General features: G+C 43.1%; 1 protein-coding gene across 1 annotated transcript in view; it reads right to left on the bottom strand.

Annotated features, from left to right (window-relative positions):
• Window positions 1-23,016, bottom strand: part of KCNH1 (potassium voltage-gated channel subfamily H member 1) — a 966,177-nt gene that overhangs the window by 537,067 nt on the left and 406,094 nt on the right. The window contains exon 8 of the mRNA XM_063918272.1: window positions 3,130-3,329. Coding sequence (XP_063774342.1) covers window positions 3,130-3,329 — 200 coding nt within the window. The remainder of the gene's footprint in view (window positions 1-3,129; window positions 3,330-23,016) is intronic.

The following is a 23,016-nucleotide window of genomic DNA, read 5'->3' as shown; positions in this document are numbered from 1 at the left end:
TGAGCAGATCTATGTAGTGTGTGGTTGGACCCCTACATAGATCTGCCTAGTTGCAACGGTTTTGTAGTAGCTTCATATAGTTAGAATTTAGAGATGAACAGGTTCGGTTTTACTCGGTGTTACTCAGATCTCAAAACGGCATCTTATTGGCTCACGGATTATATATAGGGGGGGGGGGGGCACCAATATTTTTCGTGCCTCCAGGCAACTAGGATAAACTTACGCCACTGATATATATATATATATATATATATAGAGTCACATGCCAAACACTCGGGGTGAGGTTTAAGACAGAACCAGCACTCTGCGTAGTTTTCAAGACAAGTTTTACTCCAAACTGTACTTCAATCATAGAATAGTCACATCGACATCAGCATAAAACGACAAAGGCATATACTCATCGCATCAAGATGGTAATGTAACACTGGAAAACTCCCTAACAGCCGTTTTCGGTGAATAACCTTCCTCAGGGGAATAACCAGGCAAAGGGTCTAGCTGCCATGTGAAAAAGTGCTTGCGTGCCGTGTGTTTGGCATGCGACTCTATTATTCATTATTCAACCGGACACCTGCTTTTTATTAATGGAGAGTGTCAGTGCGGCTTCCCGGGACTTTGTTCTGTGATTTGGCTATATATATATATATATATATATATATATATATTTATTTTATAAGGGCACGGTTGTGCCCTTATATTACGGCTGAATTGAACAAACATATAGATAGATAGATAGATAGATAGATAGATAGATAGATAGATAGATAGATGCGTCACTTACCACCAGGGCTGGTGCAAGATCTCTCTGCACCATAGGCAAAGCTTCAGCCTAGCTCCCCCTAACCTGCAAACCCCCACCACCGCCACCACCACCTCCTGGAGGGGAGATGCAGGTGGCCACTAGGTGGGCTGTGGTGAATTGCATCATTATACATATACAAAGAAAAGGGACAACACTCAAGGACTTTTAAAGTGATAAAGTATATTGTAAACAAAGTCACAAAATGATGTGATTTTGTTCACAAAATACTGTAACTTTAACAGTCCTTCAGTGCCGTCTAGTCTCTATCTATCTATCTATCTATCTATCTATCTATCTATCTATCTATCTATCTATCTATCTATCTATCTATCTATCTATCAATGCGAAAGCCCTCACTCACTCATTATTTCTCTTACTTCCTGATATGTTAGGAAGCTGAAATCTAACATAGGCATTCTTCAGGTGGGAAAAAGGAAAACTATGTAATTAGAATTTTAATGGACCTCCCCTAAGGGGGTGAAAGGGGGTTGACATAATGACCTCATGACCGATGCATGTCTTGCATTGCGTGAACGATAACACCCAAATTGACAATCGGACAAAAATTTGGATTGCACCTCCTATGTGTAGAATTTAATAAACTACAAAACTAGTATTGTCACTTTTCACCGTATCTGCTAAGGGTGCTCCTCGGGTAACGCCAAGATCCATTCATTAATATTTACTTACATCAAGACGTCTCAAATTTACCAAATATTTAACACTCATTTATATTTACAACCGTGAATATTAAAAACTCCCATGCGAAGAACGGGTAGAAGAGCTAGTACTGTATAATACTGTATATGGGGTCTGATGAGGATATTTAATTGGGGTTGGGAACGGGATGCCACTTGCCCTAATACCGACATTTTGAATGAAATTAATTAACCTTACCCTAACCCTCCTTCCCCGCAGCCTGACCTTAGCCCTCCCTGGCATACTAACATTCAGGATGCCGGCTGTCAGGATTCCAGCATCATATATTTGTATGCTCCTTATTGTGTTCCATCCCCCATCTGTAAGTTTATTAGTGACCCTCATACAGAGACATTTCTTCAGTTCTTTGTAGATGGATTCTGTGGTGCCCTCCTGTGTCGGACGCCCCTAGGCAGCTGCCTAACGGTGCCTTATGGTACAGCCATGACTACTCAAACCCAAAAATAATAAAGACAAAAACATTTAGTTTTTGCCTTGCTGTAGTCTAGCATGAGTAGTCATGCTAGACTACAGCAGCATTGCCTTATCCTGATGATGTGACCTCAGCAGGTCCAGAAATGAGCCGTTGATAAACAGACAGGCTGCCAATTATAGCATGCTGTAATGATTTGCTTTCATCTTCTCAAGAATTAAAGGATTCTACATCATCACTGGAGTGACATGCAGATTGCTATTTTAGCAACACCAGAACTATATATATATTGATGTGAGACATTATGGGGATATGATGCTCTAGGACCACCACCGCATGTCACTGCTAGCAGCATGATGCTGCATGTGAGAGCATGAGTCTATACTGCTGGCCATGTATCTGTGTCATATATTTCCTTTTTTGCCATGTTTATACTGTTTGCCAGTGTCCCTACTTTAAACCTTCCCGCTGTCACAGCACATTAACTGGCTGGAAAATTTGGTTACTAAATATAAATTGCATCTGAGACATTTAATTATGTGGGTAATGTAAAGCATAGCACCATGGAGCAGTATCTATTTTGCTCTGTATACATCCCGTGTTACATGTAGTACCACCGACAGAGATTTTGCCGGAGAAGAAGAGGGTCCAGTGTATAATTTCTGTAGCTGCGTGCTCCTGTTCTAAATCTTGATAATTTGCTGGGAATGTCTGCGACAGCAAAATATTTGATAATTGCAGTTTGTTTGTTTTCTGGCTGTGTTATTTTACTGATTGTCATTTGTTACAAATAACCACTAAAGCAAGAGGCTACGTTTTTTGTTGTTGTTTTTTTTTACAAAATCATTTGCTATCCTGCTAAGGTGTAGCAAACTGTGCCAAAATAGAGCAACACTCAACAGCCTGTGTAGCTTGCTCCATAAGACTCCATGGGGGAAATGTAATAGGGTGTGAGAATCAGAAAGTGAGAGATTTTGGTAAATTCTCCTGTTTTTTAAAGTAGCAATCATTTACATGGCAAAAAAGGATGATTTTGACATGTAAATGATTGCCTCTTTAAAAAAAAACCAGGAGAATTTGACCAAAATCTCTCACTTTCTGACTCTCACACCCTATTACATTCCCCCATATGTTACAGAACATGCAGCTAGATGTAAACAATATATTAAGCCAAGTCACTTGTTGATTTAAACCTTACCTTTTCAGTATCAATACCTCGAGACATAGACCAGGTAGACACGATATAATCCATGACACGTTCGCTCAGACCCTTGGGCACTTGGTAAAGTTTAAGAAAATCTCTCACACTGTTCAGCATTTCATGGTAACGGTTAGTGTTGGCGTACATTTGTTGGAAGATTGTTGTCACATTACCAAAAATTGTTGCATATAGAAGGGCTGGAAGAAAAAAGAATTATATATTTGTTTATTCTGTTTGTCGTTTTTTACCTTAGCATCCTAGCAAGTGACCAGCTGCAGATCTACGAACAACTTAGAATGGGGCTACAACAAATATATGTAACAGTCTCCTAGTTCAGCCTACTGTAGGTTATTTCAGAAGCTGATCACACAGACATACCTCCCAACTGTCCCGATTTTCGCGGGACAGTCCAGTTTTTTTTTGACTGTCCCGCGGGCCGCAGTGTCCCGCGGTGGGGGGTGGGGGGCTGTTGGGAGACTCATGCACTCGCTGCCCTGCTTAGCAGAGCAGCGGTGAATAGACAGCGTCTATTCAGTGGCGACAGGAGGAGAGGGGGCAAGCCAGTGGCTCACAGAGCGCTGGGCATGCCCCCTCAGTGAAAAAATGGGGGCATGGCTTGCGATTGTGGGTCCTCAGTGAAGCCACGCCCCCTTTTCCCATAGACCACACCCCTTTTTGGGAACGCGTGCGGCTTTCCCGTGCGTGTGTCCCTCTTTGAGCCAGGGCAAAGTTGGGAGGTATGCACAGAGGTAGGTGCACATGTTACAGAACTGAAATGAAGTTGCACATTGTACTTCAGCAGATGTTTGTAACTGAACTAACATACAGCACCCTATACAATCCTAAATCATACATAATTTCCATACCACAGAGCAGGGGTGTATCTAGGGATCTGAGCACCCCTGGCAAAGTAAGGTACTGGCGTGTCCCTAGCACCCCCATATTAATGCAAAAAAAGTGATTTAATCATAATAAAAATCATTAGAAGACATACATCAATTCTTGATGGTGGCATAACAGTATGCAGTCCATGAGGAAGGTGTTTACTGTTTATACACCGAAGCGGTACTATTGGATGCTATTCATGATGGCAGGGTGACTGTCATGAAACGTATTATTTGACTGCGTTTATGACATTTAGCATACTGTTATGCCACCACCAAGCCTTGTTAAGCACCTACACACATGGACATATTATATATAGCTATCACAGCTGGAGTCCATGTGGATCCATAGGCTTAACACTTTGAAACCTGGGGGGCTTAATGACAATCTGGGATTAATCAATTTTTTGTGATGTGGTTGAGTCCTAGCTTGTCGACACCACGCTTAGTGATACTCAGTTTGGGGGCTCTGTGTCGATGTCACTAATGGTTTATTCTCAAAATATAAGGCATTAATATTAGTTCCAGCTGCTATACAGGAGGTGCCCATTTTAGAATTTTTGTCACATCCAGCAGGTTCTTTTTCTTTTTTAACAATTGGACCCGTTTGTGTACATTTTTCTGTTTGCACTTTTAGATGTCCCTAAGTGTTTGTATTGTAGAGTTTGCACCAGCATTTTTAGATTGATGTTTTAATGTAACATTGACTGGCAAAAGTCATCTTAACATGTCACCCATTTTACTGTTTTTTCTTTTGTTTGTATTGTTGTACAGTTCACTGCGTTTCTATGGTAACGCAAAGGTCTTCCTTGCCAGGGCTCCAGATCTCGCGGGATCGGCGGACGCATTGGAGGCAGCTTGAGTGACGCGGCCAGGGCATGACACTCGGGTAACGAGTGAAGCCTCGAGTGGTAGCCATGGTAACGCGGCTCGCACTCGCGACGTCACTTCCGGTCCCGCTGAGACGCGAGCAGCCGGGCGGAAGTCATGAAAGGGCGGCCAGACGGACACGCTGCAGCTGCAGATTGGATGGGGTCAGGGGGTAAGTGTTTGTCTTGTCTATTTAAACACTCATTTTTGGCACTTATGTTATCCTGAAGAAGGGGACCAGGTCCCCGAAACGTTGATATGATTTGCACTATTTGCACAAATATATGATTGCTGTTACAAGTCTCTGAGTGCCGCCTCGGTTCTTTCTTTGCATACCACCGGTTCCCGGTTGGGGAGGGCACCAGAGCAGCATCAGTCGAGCATTGGACTACATGGAGTGCCGGAGCAGCTGTTAATATTCTATATATATATATATATATATATATATATATAGATATACATACCTCCCAACATGACCCTCTCCAGGAGGGACACAATGCTCTGGTCCTGGACTTTCCTCTTAATTTCTGATTGGCAGCACCTGTGGTGAAACACCTTTTATAACAAGTAACTAGTTCAACACAGGTGCTGGCAATCCTACATTAAGAGGAAAGTCCAGGAACAGAGCATTTTGTCCCTCCTGGAGAGGGTCATGTTGGGAGGTATGGATATATAGATATATAGATATATAGATATATAGATAGATATAAAATTCAAAAGTCGCAGTACACCCTTTTGTTTCAAAAACTATGCAGGAAATGGGAAATCTGAATACTCCAGGAAGGTATGGGTGAGGTGGGCTATCTTTTAGGGTATGTACTGAACATGGGCGCCATTTTGAATCTAAGTCAGCTTTCCCATTTTCTGCAGTTTTTTAAACAAAAGAGCGTACTGTGACTTTTGTATCAACCTGTATATATCTATATATATATATATATCTATATATATATATATATATATACAGTATGTGTATATATATATAAAATCATAAAAATAGAGCTGGCACTTACAATCCACCTTGCAGTACTATGCCCAGGTGCCATCAAAAAATCATATACAGTTCATGTGGCGGATGCGGCACTCACGGGTCTTGCTGACATCAGATCATCACAGGCATCTCCTAACTAAATTTATGTAAATAAATGAAATGTTGACAGCCAGGAGATGCCTGTGATGATCTGATGTCAGCAAGACACATGAGTGTTGCATCCGCCACATGAACTATATATATATATATATATATATATATATAAATTTCACATTGTAGATGCAGCCACAGTCTTCCCCACCCCCATGTGCAGTTCCTCACCCGCAGTGACACCAGGCAACAACTACAGCAGGCAGCAGCGGTAGCCAGTGTTATATGCGCTGGTGTCTGGTGGCTCCGCACAGCAGTACAATAAAGAAACTGCATAAACGACAGCTCCCAGCAGCCCTTGCTGCTGTGCGCTATGACATTTCATTTTTTTTTTATTATGTATACATATTATTATTAACTAAGTAGGACAGTTTACGGGGCAGTCTGCCCATGGCCTACCCATTCAATCTCAACTCAATATGGTGTACAGTACATTAGAGATAAATATTTTGTAGTTACTGGTCATTTTGGACTGACATTAATGAGGCCAAGTGCCACCCCCCAAATATAAGCCACCTCTTGGCACGTGCCTCAGGTGCATAATGGGAAATTTGCCACTGGTGAAGCGAATAAGCTGATTTATTAGCTAGTTTCATCTAGGAACTGGAAGTATACTGAGAAAATAAGAAGGGCGGGGGAGCAGACGTTGGCAAGCAAACTGGCGGTGAAGATTGGGAGGGGATATTGTAAAAGGTGTATTCTGCCCAGTGCACAATAACTTATTGCAGGTCACTATAACTTGCCATAAAACATCAAATAGATACCAGTATGAGCATAACAAACAGAAAAACTTATAGTTTTCATCAACTACAGTATAACAAGACCTATGTTAGGCATCAAAAAGTGTAATAGTAGAGAAGCACAGTGGGTTGAGTTTTTTAACCAAAACGGAGTATCACTCTAAGGCAGCCATGTCCATAAACACTCCATGGCTCATGCATTCCCACACTTCACGCACACCAACTTATCTATAAATAAATACACGGACAACAGTAAATTGCGGTGAAATGGGTCAGCTTATTTATTGAAAGGGTTTAAACTAACTATTTAATTTTAGAACTAACTAAAGTATGGTGGCGGGATAAGAATGGCCTAGCGTAAGCAAACATTATTAACCATAACGATATGAACTTGGGCCAACTGCCCGACAGGCAAGGAAGGGCCAACTGCCACTTTGCAGGTGCGTCAGCTGCCGGCAATGGGGATCACCATACAGCGACGGATTTTATGAAGAAAGCAATCGCACCGGCGATCTCAAGAAGATTGACAGGAAGAAGTCATTTTTGGGTGACAACTGACCATTTTTAAGAAGTGTCCGGGAGAACGCAGGCGTGTCCAGCCATTTTAAGGGAGGGTTCCTGACGTCTGCACCAGGCCGGATCATAGCAGCGGCTGAGTAAGTCCTGAGCAGTGCAGAGACTGCACAGACTTTTGTTTGTGCAGCTCTCTGCACATGCACTCGCACCCCTGCATAGCAATTACCTCCTCCCCCTGTAGGCGGCGACTACCTGATCGCAGGGATGCAAAAAACGCACCCTAGCGATCAGATCTCAATTAGGCCCTTAGATGCATGCACGGTAGAAACACATTGCTCCACTGCGTCAAACATCGGCAGTGCCTGAGATTCAGAATCAGGCCTTAAGTGTGCAACTATTTGTGATCATGACTGTAATGGTACAGAGCAGGAAGCTACAACAAAGCTTGTCCGATCATGAATAGTAGGTGCCAGGTGCTGTGGACGATGGTCAATCTGGTTTGTATTAATCCTACTGTACCTACTAAATCGGTATTTGTAATTAGGAGTTTGCTAATGAGCAAATAAGGATTGGTGTGACGGGTACACACAGTATTTAATATCAGATTCCTATAGAAAAGCACTGAGGATGCCGGCCAGGAACTCACACGATTCGGGACCTTTAAAAAGCAATTAAAATGTTATTATATAATCGTCCAAGTGGAACAATCTTCAGACCAGGTCTGACAGCTGGCCCGTTTCCCAGGCCATTTGTTTAATTGCAAGCAGAAAAGTCTGACTAGAGGGAGGAAGTTAGGATGTCTCTTGGCAACAACTGTAATCTCCCCAGCATCTAGAAAGTTTCACCATACATAGTAACAAGCCAGCAGTATTTTCTTATACGGATGATACAGACAGGCGCTCTTTTGTCTTAATCAAGCTGCATCTCCCATCTAAATATATCCGATTTCAATGACAAAAAGTACAGTACTCTTGGTTCTGTGGGTTTAATGTAGAAAAGTCTAGACAAAGACAGATGTCTTTAACTAAGCTTTTATAGGAATATACTGGAAAACTGTCAATTTTAGAAGAGCAAATGTTTCATAAGGATTCAGTGGAATATTTCTTCATTTCACAAATGAGCACAGAATTGTGCACAATTCTTCTCTGGAATTGTACATACAATGCCTTCTATCATGCTTGTTCCACCTAGATTTCTTCCTTACTATACTGTAGCTCACTCATGCCACAGAGCAAAATTAGTTGACAGTGCCATTGTCCCAGCTCTGTGAATGAAGAATTTACACATACTTGCCAACTCCTGATTTTAGTTTTTTTTACTGTACTTCTCAAAGAACGGTCCAGTTTCTCGCATGCCACCCACTGTGAAGTGGACAACATGAGGATTTGATGGTGCGATTCCCACTGAATTTAATTGCATCCCGCTCAGCAAGTCTGCAAAGCAGGGAGGCGCCGTGCTGGAGAGGCGCTCTCCCTGCTCTGCTGCAGTTGCTGCCGGCTGCCGGCTGAGCCTGCCACACTGCATGACAGGCAGCAGCAGCGCAGGGATGGAAGTGTGTGTGTGTGTGTGTGTGTATGTGGGGGGGGGGGGGGGTTTAGAACATATGTTTACTCTATAGACAGGTACACACTGGGTGACTCCCCTAGTTAGCAATCAGCGCTACATCACTGATTGCTAATTAGGGGAGACAGCCTGTGCATATACACTGAACAATATCAATGAACGATATCATTCGTTGACGTCATCCCTCAAACATGCAGCTCAACAATTTAGTTAACATTGAGCTGTGTATTTGGTAGAGATGTGCACCGGAAATTTTTCGGGGTTTGTGTTTTGATTTTGGATTCGGTTCCGCGGCCGTGTTTTGGGTTCGGACGCGTTTTGCCAAAACCTCCCTGAAAATTTTTTGTCGGATTCAGGTGTGTTTTGGATTTGGGTGTTTTTTTTCAAAAAACCCTCAAAAACAGCTTAAATCATAGAATTTGGGGGTCATTTTGATCCCATAGTATTATTAACCTCAATAACCATAATTTACACTCATTTCCAGTCTATTCTGAACACCTCACACCTCACAATATTATTTTTAGTCCTAAAATTTGCACCGAGGTCGCTGGATGGCTAAGCTAAGCGACACAAGTGGCCGACACAAACACCTGGCCCATCTAGGAGTGGCACTGCAGTGTCAGACAGGATGGCACTTCAAAAAAATAGTCCCCAAACAGCACATGATGCAAAGAAAAAAAGAGGCGCACCAAGGTCGCTGGATGGCTAAGCTAAGCGACACAAGTGGCCGACACAAACACCTGGCCCATCTAGGAGTGGCACTGCAGTGTCAGGCAGGATGGCACTCCAAAAAAATAGTCCCCAAATAGCACATGATGCAAAGAAAAAAAGAGATGCACCAAGGTCGCTGTGTGACTAAGCTAAGCGACACAAGTGGCTGACACAAACACCTGGCCCATCTAGGAGTGGCACTGCAGTGTCAGACAGGATGGCACTTCAAAAAAATAGTCCCCAAACAGCACATGATGCAAAGAAAAAAAGAGGCGCACCAAGGTCGCTGTGTGACTAAGCTAAGCGACAGAAGTGGCCGACACAAACACCAGGCCCATCTAGGAGTGACACTGCAGTGTCAGATGGGATGGCACTTCAAAAAAATAGTCCCCAAACAGCACATGATGCAAATAAAAAAAGAGGCGCACCAAGGTCGCTGTGTGACTAAGCTAAGCGACACAAGTGGCCGACACAAACACCTGGCCCATCTAGGAGTGGCACTGCTGTGTCAGACAGGATGGCACTTCAAAAAAATAGTCCCCAAACAGCACATGATGCAAAGAAAAAAAGAGACGCACCAAGGTCGCTGTGTGACTAAGCTAAGCGACACAAGTGGCCAACACAAACACCTGGCCCATCTAGGAGTGGCACTGCAGTGTCACGCAGGATGGCCCTTCCAAAAAACACTCCCCAAACAGCACATGATGCAAAGAAAAAAAGAGGCGCACCAAGGTCGCTGTGTGACTAAGCTAAGCGACACAAGTGGCCGACACAAACACCTGGCCCATCTAGGAGTGGCACTGCAGTTTTCTAGCGAGAGGATGAGTTCTTCCATCCTCATGTGAATCTGAACCACTAGCCATGAACATAGGCCAAGGCCTCAGCCGTTCCTTGCCACTCCGTGTCGTAAATGGCATATTGGCAAGTTAACGCTTCTCATCAGAAGCTTTTAATTTTGATTTTTGGGTCATTTAACTGAACTTTTGTTTTTTGGATTTTACATGCTCTCTACTATGACATTGGGCATCGGCCTTGGCAGACGACGTTGATGGCATTTCATCGTCTCGGCCATGACTAGTGGCAGCAGCTTCAGCACGAGGTGGAAGTGGATCTTGATCTTTCCCTATTTTAACCTCCACATTTTTGTTCTCCATTTTTTAATGTGTGGAATTATATGCCAGTATCAATAGCAATGGCCTACTACTATATATACTGCGCACAACTGAAATGCACCACAGGTATGGATGGATAGTATACTTGACGACACAGAGGTAGGTAGAGCAGTGGCCTTCCGTACCGTACTGCTATATATACTGGTGGTCACTGTCAGCAAACTGCAAAACTAAAATGCACCGCAGGTATAGAATCTAGATGGATAGTATACTTGACGACACAGAGGTAGGTAGAGCAGTTGCCTTCCGTACCGTACTGCTATATATACTGGTGGTCACTGTCAGCAAACTGCAAAACTAAATGCACCACAGGTATAGAATCTAGATGGATAGTATACTTGACAACACAGAGGTAGGTAGAGCAGTGGCCTTCCGTACCGTACTGCTATATATACTGGTGGTCACTGTCAGCAAACTGCAAAACTAAAATGCACCACAGGTATAGAATCTAGATGGATAGTATACTTGACGACACAGAGGTAGGTAGAGCAGTGGCCTTTCGTACCGTACTGCTATATATACTGGTGGTCACTGTCAGCAAACTGCAAAACTAAAATGCACCACAGGTATAGAATCTAGATGGATAGTATACTTGACGACACAGAGGTAGGTAGAGCAGTGGCCTTCCGTACCGTACTGCTATATATACTGGTGGTCACTGTCAGCAAACTGCAAAACTAAAATGCACCACAGGTATAGAATCTAGATGGATAGTATACTTGACGACACAGAGGTAGGTAGAGCAGTGGCCTTCCGTACCGTACTGCTATATATACTGGTGGTCACTGTCAGCAAACTGCAAAACTAAAATGCACCACAGATATAGAATCTAGATGGATAGTATACTTGACGACACAGAGGTAGGTAGAGCAGTGGCCTTCTGTACCGTACTGCTATATATACTGGTGGTCACTGTCAGCAAAACTCTGCACTGTACTCCTCCTATATAATACTGCTGGTCCCCAGTCCCCACAATAAAGCAGTGTGAGCACAGATATATGCAGCACACTGAGCACAGATATGGAGCATTTTTCAGGCAGACAACGTATAATACTGGTGGTCACTGGTCAGCAAAACTCTGCACTGTACTCCTCCTATATAATACTGCTGGTCCCCAGTCCCCACAATAAAGCAGTGTGAGCACAGATATATGCAGCACACTGAGCACAGATATGGAGCGTTTTTCAGGCAGAGAACATATAATACTGGTGGTCACTGATCAGCAAAACTCTGCACTGTACTCCTCCTATATTATACAGCTGCTCCCCAGTCCCCACAATTAAGCAATAAGCACAAATATTTGCAGCAACATTAATAAACGGAGAGGACGCCAGCCACGTCCTCTCCCTAACATTTCCAATGCACGAGTGAAAATGGCGGCGACGCGCGGCTCCTTATATAGAATCCGAATCTCGCGAGAATCTGACAGCGGGATGATGACGTTCGGGCGCGCTCGGGTTAACCGAGCCATATGGGAGAATCCGAGTATGCCTCGGACCCGTGTAAAATGGGTGAAGTTCGGGGGGGTTCGGTTTCCGAGGAACCGAACCCGCTCATCACTAATATTTGGTAGATAATGGATGAAAGGGAGCAACCCACAGGTGAGCACATTGTTCATCCATACACACTGGACGATATGAACAATAGATCTTGCAAAAAAGATCATTATCATTCATATCATATGCTCTGTTGTTGCCCAGTGTGTACAGGGCTTATGATCTCTGTGTGAGAGCTGTGGTTGAAGGAGCTCTGCACATGATGATTAGAAGAGCACCTGATTGGAGGAGCTGTCACATACTCCTTGGACCCTTGGAACACACAGCATGGCCCCTGTCTGAATGTGAGTATTCAACCTGCCTCCCATGTCTCCATAGCTCCTGCCGGTCTCTGCCACCCTCCCTATGCAGCGTCTGTCTCTCTCCTCTCTATTACTGCTACATGGTTCCTTTTGTGTATGTAAAGTCTGTGCCCAGTACCTATCCCCCCATCTGCCCATCATCTGCCACCCCCTCCCCCCCCCGGCCCATCATCTGTCCTCTCTCTCTGCACAGCATCTGTCCCCCCTCCTATCTCTCCCCAGCATCTGCCCCCTCTTCTCTCTGTCCAGCATCTGCCCCCTCCTCTCTCTCCCCAGCATTTCCCCCACTCTCTCTCCCCAGCATCTGCCCCCTCTCTCTACCTATCATCTGCCCCTTCTCTCTACCCATCATCTGCCCCCTCTCTCTCCAGCATCTGCCACCCTCTCTCTACCCATCATCTGCCCCCTCTCTCCCCAGCATCTGCCCCCTTTTTCTGCCCATTATCCACCCCCCTTTCTGCCCATCATCTGTTGCACTCTTCCTCCAGCATCTGCCCCTCTCCTCTCCCTGTCCAGAATCTGCCTGACCCTCCTCTCTCTCCCCAGTATATGTACCCCCCTCTCTCCAGCATCTGTCCCCCCTCTCTCTGCCTAGTATTCCCCCCCCTTCTCTCTGCGTAGCATCCGCCTCCACTCCTCTCTCTCTCCAGCATCTGTCCCCCTCTCTCCTCAGTATCTGCCCCCCTCTCCCCAGCATCTGTCTTGCCCCAGCATCTGTCCCCCCTCTCTCTCTGCCCATCATCAATTCCCCCATCTCTCTGCCAGCATCTGCCTCCCATCCTCTCTCTGCCCAGCATCTGCACCCACTCTCTTTGCCCGACATCTGCCTCCCCTCCTCTCTCTGCCAGCATCTCCCCCTCCCTCTGCCCAACATCCCCGTCCCCTCTCTGCCCAGCGTCTGTCGCCCCCCCCCCCTGCAGTTTGAATGATTCCCGGGGATGGCTCAATGGTAAAGGTGCAGACTTTGGCTATCTTCGATTTTGACTATGCGATATGGACTATGCGATAGCTTGCGATATTGGCTATGTGCGATTTTGACTAAGTGCCAATTTTGACTATACTTTAGTACTAGATAGTACACTAGATCTATCTATCCTTGTGAAACCGACCCCGCGGGACTGCGCAATTGGGGTCGTAAGGTGGCTAACACCTTGCGATTTTCAGTAACTTTCCTTTTGATTTTGACTATATAGTCAAAATCGCAAGGTAATATCGCACCGTGTACACACCTTAATTGACTTGTGACATGCTCTAAAAGTAAAATTAGGGCTAGACATTCTGAGCAAAGGGTTTTGCAAGTTGTCACTTCTTGGCAGTTTTGACATTTAAAACAGCAGTAATATTAAATGCAAAACCTGTTTTGCTTTTATATTACTGCTTTTTTAAATTTTGAGATCAAACTGCTGAGAATTGCTTTATTTAAAAAGTCACCACTTAGTAAATATTAGAAATGAGCGGTGGTAAAGAAAAATTTTAAGAAATACCTCTGGCGCTACCACCTTCCTAAAAAGGCGTTTCTAAGTAGATACAGTGTCACCTTCTTACAGACTCGAAGTTGTCCAAATAAAATGTCCAAATGTCCTTATTTTACTTGTGGATATTTCTCTTCTGTCTCCAATATGATATAGTTGCTTGTCGAAATTCGATGCAGGGTACATATAGGAATAAAAATATCGGAAAAATAGTGCAATACAGTTCACAGTAATATCAATTTATTTCGTGATAATCACAATTAAAATAATTTCTCCATAAAATAAGATTTTAACATTTCTTCATCACACGATTAGTGTAGAATTGGAGTCATACCGTGCTTAGCTCCTGGCGAGGAGCAAAGGAGTGAGTGAATATTGGGAGGTTCCGGTTTCCTTCCTTCTCCCCTCCAAGCCTAACACCAGCGCCAACCACGACAGACTATTCAGGATGCAGGTAAGTCAGCCAGGTCTCGCCGCCAATGCGTTTCGAGTTGCTCTCAACTCTTCCTCAAGGCAATATGACCCTTACCTGTATGTATCCATACTTATACTAACAATTGACCCGGAAGTGCTCTCCTGACCTCCCTCAATTAACAATGATAGTCCATATAAATTAGAAAACAGATATCACATATAACAATAATATACAATAAATGAAATGTTGACGAATGACAATATAAAAATCATATTTCATACATCCTCTGTGTATCCACTAAAGGGATCACTTCCTGTTTACACATGACTTCCAAGGGATACATTAAATTTCTATTCGCTCTTTTCTATTCACATTTTCCACAATAAAACCTTTATTTATCTCATTTGAATGGCTGTATACAGTATTGTGTGATAAATCTTCATTTAGGGACTAAGGCACGGCTGATGCGCCTTGCATTCAATCGGCACTCAGCCAGAAGTCCCACTTGCGATCCAGGCCGCATCACTGCAGCCCCGATCTCATGCAGCATGTGGGGATCTGGCCGGGAGCGCACATAGACCCACATCTCCCTGCCCCACTGGAAGCACCCGCCCACCTCCGCTCACTGCTTATGCCAGGCATTCCCAACCACGGTCCCCAAGGCACACTAACAGTGCAGGTTTTAGTGATATCCAGGCTTCAACACAGATGACTTAATTAGTAGCTCAGTTATTTTGATTTAACCATCTGTGCTGCAGCCTGGATATCACAAATACCTGCACTGTTGGTGTGCCTTGAGGACCGTGGTTGGGAATGCCTGGCTAATGCATTCCACGGGAGCGCACTTCCTCGTTCCACCTTGAATGAGCTGGAGGCGTCTCAGACACCCCAGCGCTGGTGACGAGAGTAGCTCGTGGGACTTTCTATCACCCTTTATCCTGCTTTTCAGATCAAATCACAACACACTTCATTAGTTAAAGGCAGCATGTTTAAAATCATAGAACAATAAAACACACATAAATCCATATCTTAATAAAAGGGAAAGTCTGTTTAAATCAGCTGCCAATCAAAGTGCAAATTCCTACCAGGTCATATATGTTATTTAGAATAGTCATTTCTGTGTATAAATTGATCTCGAATTCTTTGTTGAGTCCATCGGGAACGAAGGTCCTCAGGTTATGAATCCATGGAATTTCAGTTCTAGCTAACATCCCTTCCTGATCTCTATCTTTACATGTTGGATCCCCAAAAACCGTTTAATGGCTTTTGTGCAACAATTGTGTGTAATCTTAAAATGGTTGGATGGATTGTGCGATTCCAATCCCTTCCTGATATTTCTGGTATGTTCCCCCATTCATTTTTTTAGTGCCCTTGATGTGCGGCCTATATATATGAGACCGCATGCACACTTCTCTGAGGAAGCCGCTGAATGCACTAAAGGCGGAGAAACGCGTAAGAGACCCCCAATACTTGTCCGGTACCGGTCGGACTTTGCAATTACCTGCAGGCATCTTTCCAATTACTTGCACACTCCAGATATGGCACCGTTAATGGGATGATAAAGCACCAGGAGCCGGGAGACACCAATACACGGAACCAGAGGTTAAAACAGGTTTTTATTTACCTACCTGTGTGGATCACTGCCATTGTTCCAAAGTTAAAGAGAACAGCATGCTGTACTAACTACTAAACATTAACTCTAAACAATTGTTGCAACTAATCAGTCAATATCAGTGATACTAACTACTGCACCGCTAATTATTTTTAACCATTTAAAGTCAAGAGACTGACTAATCAGCTGAGTCTGAAAAGCCTGTATACTAACCATACTAATAAGGCTGGGAGTAACAATCGCATTTGTGTTTAATGCTCTGCAGGATCGACCGGAACGCAGGATGAGATTGTTGTTATTATTAATTATTGAATTTTTTATATTGTATTAATAAAGGTACATATCTTTTTAACAAGCGCTGTGATTTGTGTTTTTAGTTTTTGTCATTCAAGGGTGGAGTACTCTCCCTTTCAACAGCTGCTATTGATTAGTGTGTTCCTTTATGTTGATTTTAATTCATGTGTACTTATCTATACCCAGCAAATAGCGCCGAGACATCTTGTTGTGTAAGCGATTAAATAAATAACAATACTAGTGTGACAAGTACTTACATTTTTTATTTTATGCTCTTTGTTTCCCACATGGAAACTGGATATCTTGGATGTTGTGCTGGGAACTAATTTACACATTGTGCACCTTCCACATCTATAAAAGCCCTCCGATTTTACTGGATTATTTATTTCCATCGGTAATGAGCTTTTAACTAGCCTGGATTTCAGGTTGTTTGATCTCCTATAAATTAATTTGGGGATTTTTGGGATCAAATCCTTTAAAATATGATCTTTTCTAAGAATGTGCCAATGTTTCTTTATAATAAACTCAATATTTTTATGGTTTTCTCCAAAGGTTGTGATGAAGGCGAAATCATAACCCTCTTTAGTATTTTTTCCCTTCGATTTTGTTCTGTTTTATGCAATAACTTATTTCTCTCTATTAGCGACACTTCTTTTTTTACCTTTTCTGGAAGTTCTTTTGTATATCCCTGTGCAATAAAATTGCGGGTCATTATCTCACTTTGATTTTAATATTCCTCAATGTTATTACAACTCCTTTTAAGTCTAATAAATTGACTCTTCGGAATACCTCGTATCCAGTTAAGATGATGTTGGCTTTCTCTGCTTATGTATTGCTGGGAATCGGTTGGTTTTACAAAACCCTTTTTATTTATTTTATTCTTATCTAAAGAAACCGTAATATCCAAAAAATTTACTATATATTTACTAACCTCAAAAGTCAATTTTAATCCTGCCTCGGTGTTATTTAATTTTGTTGCAAAAATTGGTTAAAGTATCCTCTGGGCCGTTCCATATTCATATCACGTCATCTATAAATCTGTACCAGAGGACCAAGCTCGCACCTAAAGCCGCATCCCCCCAAACATGGTTATTTTCCTAATGGGCCATGAATAGGTTTGCGTAGCTCGGTGCAAACTTGATCCCCATGGCTGTGCCTACCATCTGTAGGGATTGGAATCGCACAATCTATCCAACCATTTTAAGATTACACACAACTGTTGCACAAAAGCCATTAAACGGTTTTTGGGGATCCAACATGTAAAGATTACCTGAAAAGATAGAGATCAGGAAGGGATGTTAGCTAGAACTGAAATTACATGGATTCATAAGCTGAGGACCATCGTTCCCAATGCACTCAAAAAGGATTCGAAGTCAAATGGTTCTAATAATGACAAGAATTTGGGATCAATTTATATACAGAAATGACTATTCTAAATAACATATATGATCTGGTAGGAATTTGTATTTTGATTGGCAACTGATTTAAACAGACTTTCCCTTTTTTTAAGATATGGTTTTATGTGTGTTTTATTGTTCTATGATTTTAAACATGCTGCCTTTAACTAATGAAGTGTGTTGTGATTTGATCTGAAAGGCAGGATAAAGGATAATAGAAAGTCCCACGAGCTACTCTCGTTGCCAGCGCTGGGGTGCCTGAGATGCCTCCAGCTCATTCAAGGTGGAACGCGGAAGTGCGCTCCCGTGGAACGCATAAGCAGTGAGTGGAGGTGGGCGGGCACTTCCAGCGGGGCGGGGGGATGTGGGTCTCTGTGTGCTCCCGGCTGGATCCCCACATGCTGGATGGGATCGGGGCGGAAGTGACGCGGCCTGGAACACAAGTGGGACTTCCGGCTCAGCGCCGATGGAACGCAAGGAGCATCGGCTGTGCCCGGAGTCCCTAAATGAAGATTTATCAAACCATGCTGTATACAGCAATTCAGATTAGATAAATAAAGGTTTTATTGTGGAAAATGTGAATAGGAAATAGCAAATAGAAATTTAATGTATCCCCTGGAAGTCATGTGTAAACAGGAAGTAATCCCTATCACTATCATTGTTAATTGAGGGAGGTCAGGAGAGCATTTCAGGGTCAATTGTTAGTATAAGTATGGATACATGCAGGTAAGTGCCATACTGCCTTGAGGAAGAGTTGAGAGCAACTCAAAACGCATTGGCGGCGAGACCTGGCTGACTTACCTGCATCCTGAATAGCCTGTCGTGGTTGGCGCTGGAGGGGAGATTGGAGGGGAGAAGGAAGGAAACCGGGACCTCCCGATATTCACTCACTCCTTTGCTCCTCGCCAGGAGCTAAGCACGGTATGACTCCAATTCTACACTAATCGTGTGATGACATTTTAAAATCTTATTTTATGGAGAAATTATTTGAATTTTGATTATCACGAAAATAAATTGATATTACTGTAAATTGTATTGCACAATTTTTTTTATATTTTTATTCCTATATGTACCCTGCATCGAATTTCGACAAGCAACTATATCAGACTGGAGACAGAAGAGAAATATAATATATATATAAGGACATTTGGACATTTTATTTGGACAACTTCGAGTCTGTAAGAAGGTGACACTGTATCTACTTAGAAACACCTTTTTAGGAAGGTTGTAGCGTCAGAGGTATTTCTTAAAATTTTTCATTACCATTGTTTCTGTGGTTGGGTTCCACCAAGGAATACCTAGGCAATCTTTTTTATCCACCAAGTGCCCGTGTCTTTTCTATTTCGCACTATTAGAGATGAGCGGGTTTGGTTCCCTGAGACCGAACCCCCTACGAACTTTGCGATCCTAGCCGGGATCCGACCTCGGCTCGGGTTTTCCCGCCCGCCTCGATGTCGTCGAGGCAAAACGTCATAATCCAGCTGTTGGATTCTTTCGGGTTGTGGATTCTATATAAGTCCCTGTGCATCGGCGCCATCTTCAGGAGAGTGTACTGGACAGACATGTCCGTCTCAGTACTGCGTGGCGTGATGTGCGGCAGGTGGGGGTTCCCTGTGTGCCGTATCTGAAAAAGGGGTGCTCTGTCTGCTGTATATGAAAGGGGAGCCCTCTGTCAGCTGTATCTGCAAGGGGTGCTTTCTGTCTGTCAGCTGTATCTGTAAAGGGGTAATCTCGGTATCTGAAAAAGGGGTGCTTTCAGTCTGCTGTATTATAAAGGGGTGCTCTCTCTGTCAGCTGTATCTGAAAAAAGGGTGCTCTGTCTGATGTATCTGAAAAGAGTGATCTGTCTGTCCATCCAGGGGCTCTGCCCAGTGTAAAATTCAAATAATAAAAGCTAAAAACAAAAAGCCTAAAATTCAAATTATATAAAAAATATATATATATATTTTTGTTTGTGCTGTATCCCAGTGTACTATACAATTTTTATTTTATGTTCATAAGTACTGTGACACTGCCGGTCAGACCGCAGTATAGTATTTCCTTCTCATACACGTATTGTGCGACGCTGTCGGTGAAGTCAACCGAAGTGTGTAATTATTATCATATACATTTCTGACTCATTTGGACTACGCTGTCGGTGAAGTCAACTGCAGTGTGTAATTATTATTATATACATTTCTAATTCATTTGTGCTACGCTGTCTGTGAAGTCAACCCCAGTGTGTATTTATTAGATATATTTCTGACTAATTTGTGTGAGAGCTGCCACTAGTCATGACATTGACAATGCAAGTCCATCAATGTCATCTGCTAAGGCAGATGCCCAGGGGCATTGAGGGTTTAGGCCAGGGTAAAATCATTTAATCATAGAGTGGTAAACAAAAACAAAAGGAAAGTTAGCTACAGAGGCAGTAAGATAAACTGCACATTCAGAATCAGAACTATCAGACATTCTTGAGGAACGTATAGGGGTGTTGACATCAGCTGACATTACTCACACTGTCTGCATAGAGAAGCCTCTTTCACCTCCTTCCACCATTTCTGAACCATCTGAACATGTGGGGAGCAGTACAAGTAAATATGGTGATGATGAGAACTTCCGCTTCCGGCTGCATGGAGTGAGCAGCGCGTCCTCACTGCTCCTCTCCGTGTGTGGTTTCACCTGCACTTTTACAAGGCTAATTTAGCCTCCAAACCCCCACCAAAACACCTCTCATACCCTGCTCGTGAGGATGGATAAATTCATCACATCCTCTCAGCCGCCGCGGACACAACATCAGACGCTGCGGCAGGTTAAAAGGAGCCAGGACCCAGTAATGGCGCCGGACGCTGAGACGCTAGCAGTCTCTCTGGCTACTAAGAAAGTGGCTGCCGAAACTCCGGGCACAGACTCTGCCCTACCACAACAAGATCAGGACTCTCCCCTGTCATATGAAGACTTAGTGGACGCAATATCTTCCACAGTGGGTCCACTGCTTACCAAGGCGGTAAGTGAGATCACCACACAAATTAATCAGCTAAACGTCAGGGTCTCTGCAGCTGAGAACATGATAGGCTCTGTAGCCCATAATTTAGCTGACCTTCAAGGTACCGTTAAAAGACTAGAAAAGGAGAATTATAACCTTAACAACAGGCTGGAAGAAATTGAAAACCGTACAAGGCGGAATAATATACGAGTGGTCGGTCTCCCAGAAACATTTAAGGGACCATCCCTAGATCAATTTGTTAAAATCACTCTCCCGCAGCTTTTAGGGATTCAGAATCTCTGCCAAGACATATCATAGAAAGAGTGCACAGGATTGGCCCCCCTCCACGCCCTAATGACACGCGACCAAGAGTCACCATATTTAGGTGCCTCAGCTATACTCATAAGCTAGCAATATGGACAGCCTCCAGGAAACAGCCGGTTTTAAAATGGGAAGGTCTAACACTGCGTTTCTTTCAAGATTTCTCAGTTGAGTTAACGAAAGCCCGCAGAGCCTTTTCTCCCTTATGCTCGAGCCTCATCGCTGACAAACAGAAATTTGCGCTGATGTATCCAGCCAAACTGCGCATCTTCTACAAAGATAAGCATTTTGATTTTACATCTCCTGATGACGTAGCTGACTTCCTGAGTGGCAACAGGAATACCGTAGACTCTGATATATCTGATCGTGCCTGATTCCACGTTTGTTTCACACAAGTTTTACATAATTTCACTGTTGCAAAGCCAAAGAAGCAAGGAGAATTTCTTTCCTCGCGCCTTTATGAACAAGTATAACATTTGAGGTGATCCGGTGAAAACATCTAAGGGATCTCTGCCCTTTTTCTTGTTTAACAAGGGGAAACTTGCTATCTAGCTTGCCATACATGGAGGGAGTTTTGCTCCGGGTTAATGACGGGATTAATCCCTCTGTTGTACAAGTATTTGTTTTTTCTACTGTTCCAGAAGTTATGTGATTGTTTAATGTCGATTTTTGGCATGATGAGCATGTCAACGCCTGAGATGGCTATCTCATCTACATTTGTCTATTGTCTCTCCCCTTCCCTTAATGTTTTGTTTCCTCCCCCTTCTTTCTGCTTTCCTTCTTCAGATCTCTATTCAATTGGTACCCTTACTATGATGGGCTTACGCGTCTCCAAGAGCTATGGCTACACTTAAGGTAGGATCTCTAAATGTAGGAGGTTTCAACTCCCCTGCAAAACGCAGGAAAGTACTGGTATATTGCAATAAACTTAAATTGGAGTTAATATTCTTACAAGAGGCTCATTTAATACAATCCGAAATGTTAAAACTTCAGATGCTAGGCTGGAGGCTGGTGGCATGCACTCCTTTCACCTCTAAAGCAAGGGGAGTTGTAATTCTGGTTAAGCGTTCTATACCGCTTGAGATAACCAAAACAATAATTGATCCAGATGGAAGATTTGCTATTGCTCACATCTCCCTCTATTCTAAACCTTACATACTATGCAATGTTTATGCCCCCACAGTATATAAAAAAGCATTTTTTATGAGATTGATTGCTGAACTCTTACCGTATGCTCATTACCCCCTACTGGTTTGCGAAGATTTTATTTTAATATCTGATGAGTACTTAGACAGGTCCAAAGCCCCTAAACGAGGTTTTTCTCTTCCTAAAATGGGAATACCACAGTTTACTGAACAATTAAGTCTAGTTGACATATGGAGAGCCTCGAATCCTACCACAAAGGAATATACCTGCCTCTCGGCTGCACATCACACTCTATCACGAATCGATTACCTGCTGGTTTCTCAGACACTGTTCACGAGAGTATCCTCGATTAATATAGAATCAATAACCATTTCGGACCATGCACTACAAGAGTTCACTTTACACATTTCTGAAGAACAATCTTCTCGAGTTAGATGGTGCTTCCCCTCTCATCTCTTAGCTTCCCCTGAATTTAAATCTATGTTGTCAGATAGCTGGAATGATTATTGCTCAGTTAACCAGTCGCAGGCTATTTCCAACCCTTCTTTGTTTTGGCAGACAGCAAAAGCCGTTCTAAGAGGGGATATTATCTCGTATGTGGCAAGGTTAAATAAAAACTTTGCTAAGACATACGTTGAACTACAAAAAGCACTTTCCACAGCCTACACAGCTTACTGCGGAAAACCATCTCTGGCTAATAAACAGACATATACTATGGCCAAGACACACTTCAATGCATATTTACATAAACAAGGCAATAGACACTTATATAGCACTAATTACAGATATCATAGATTTGGTAACAGAACA

The sequence above is a fragment of the Pseudophryne corroboree genome, chromosome 4 (assembly GCF_028390025.1).
Source record: "Pseudophryne corroboree isolate aPseCor3 chromosome 4, aPseCor3.hap2, whole genome shotgun sequence".
NCBI classification, from domain to species: domain Eukaryota; kingdom Metazoa; phylum Chordata; class Amphibia; order Anura; family Myobatrachidae; genus Pseudophryne; species Pseudophryne corroboree.
Note: the sequence above shows the minus strand (reverse complement) of the source record. Positions and strands in the feature narration are given on the sequence as shown.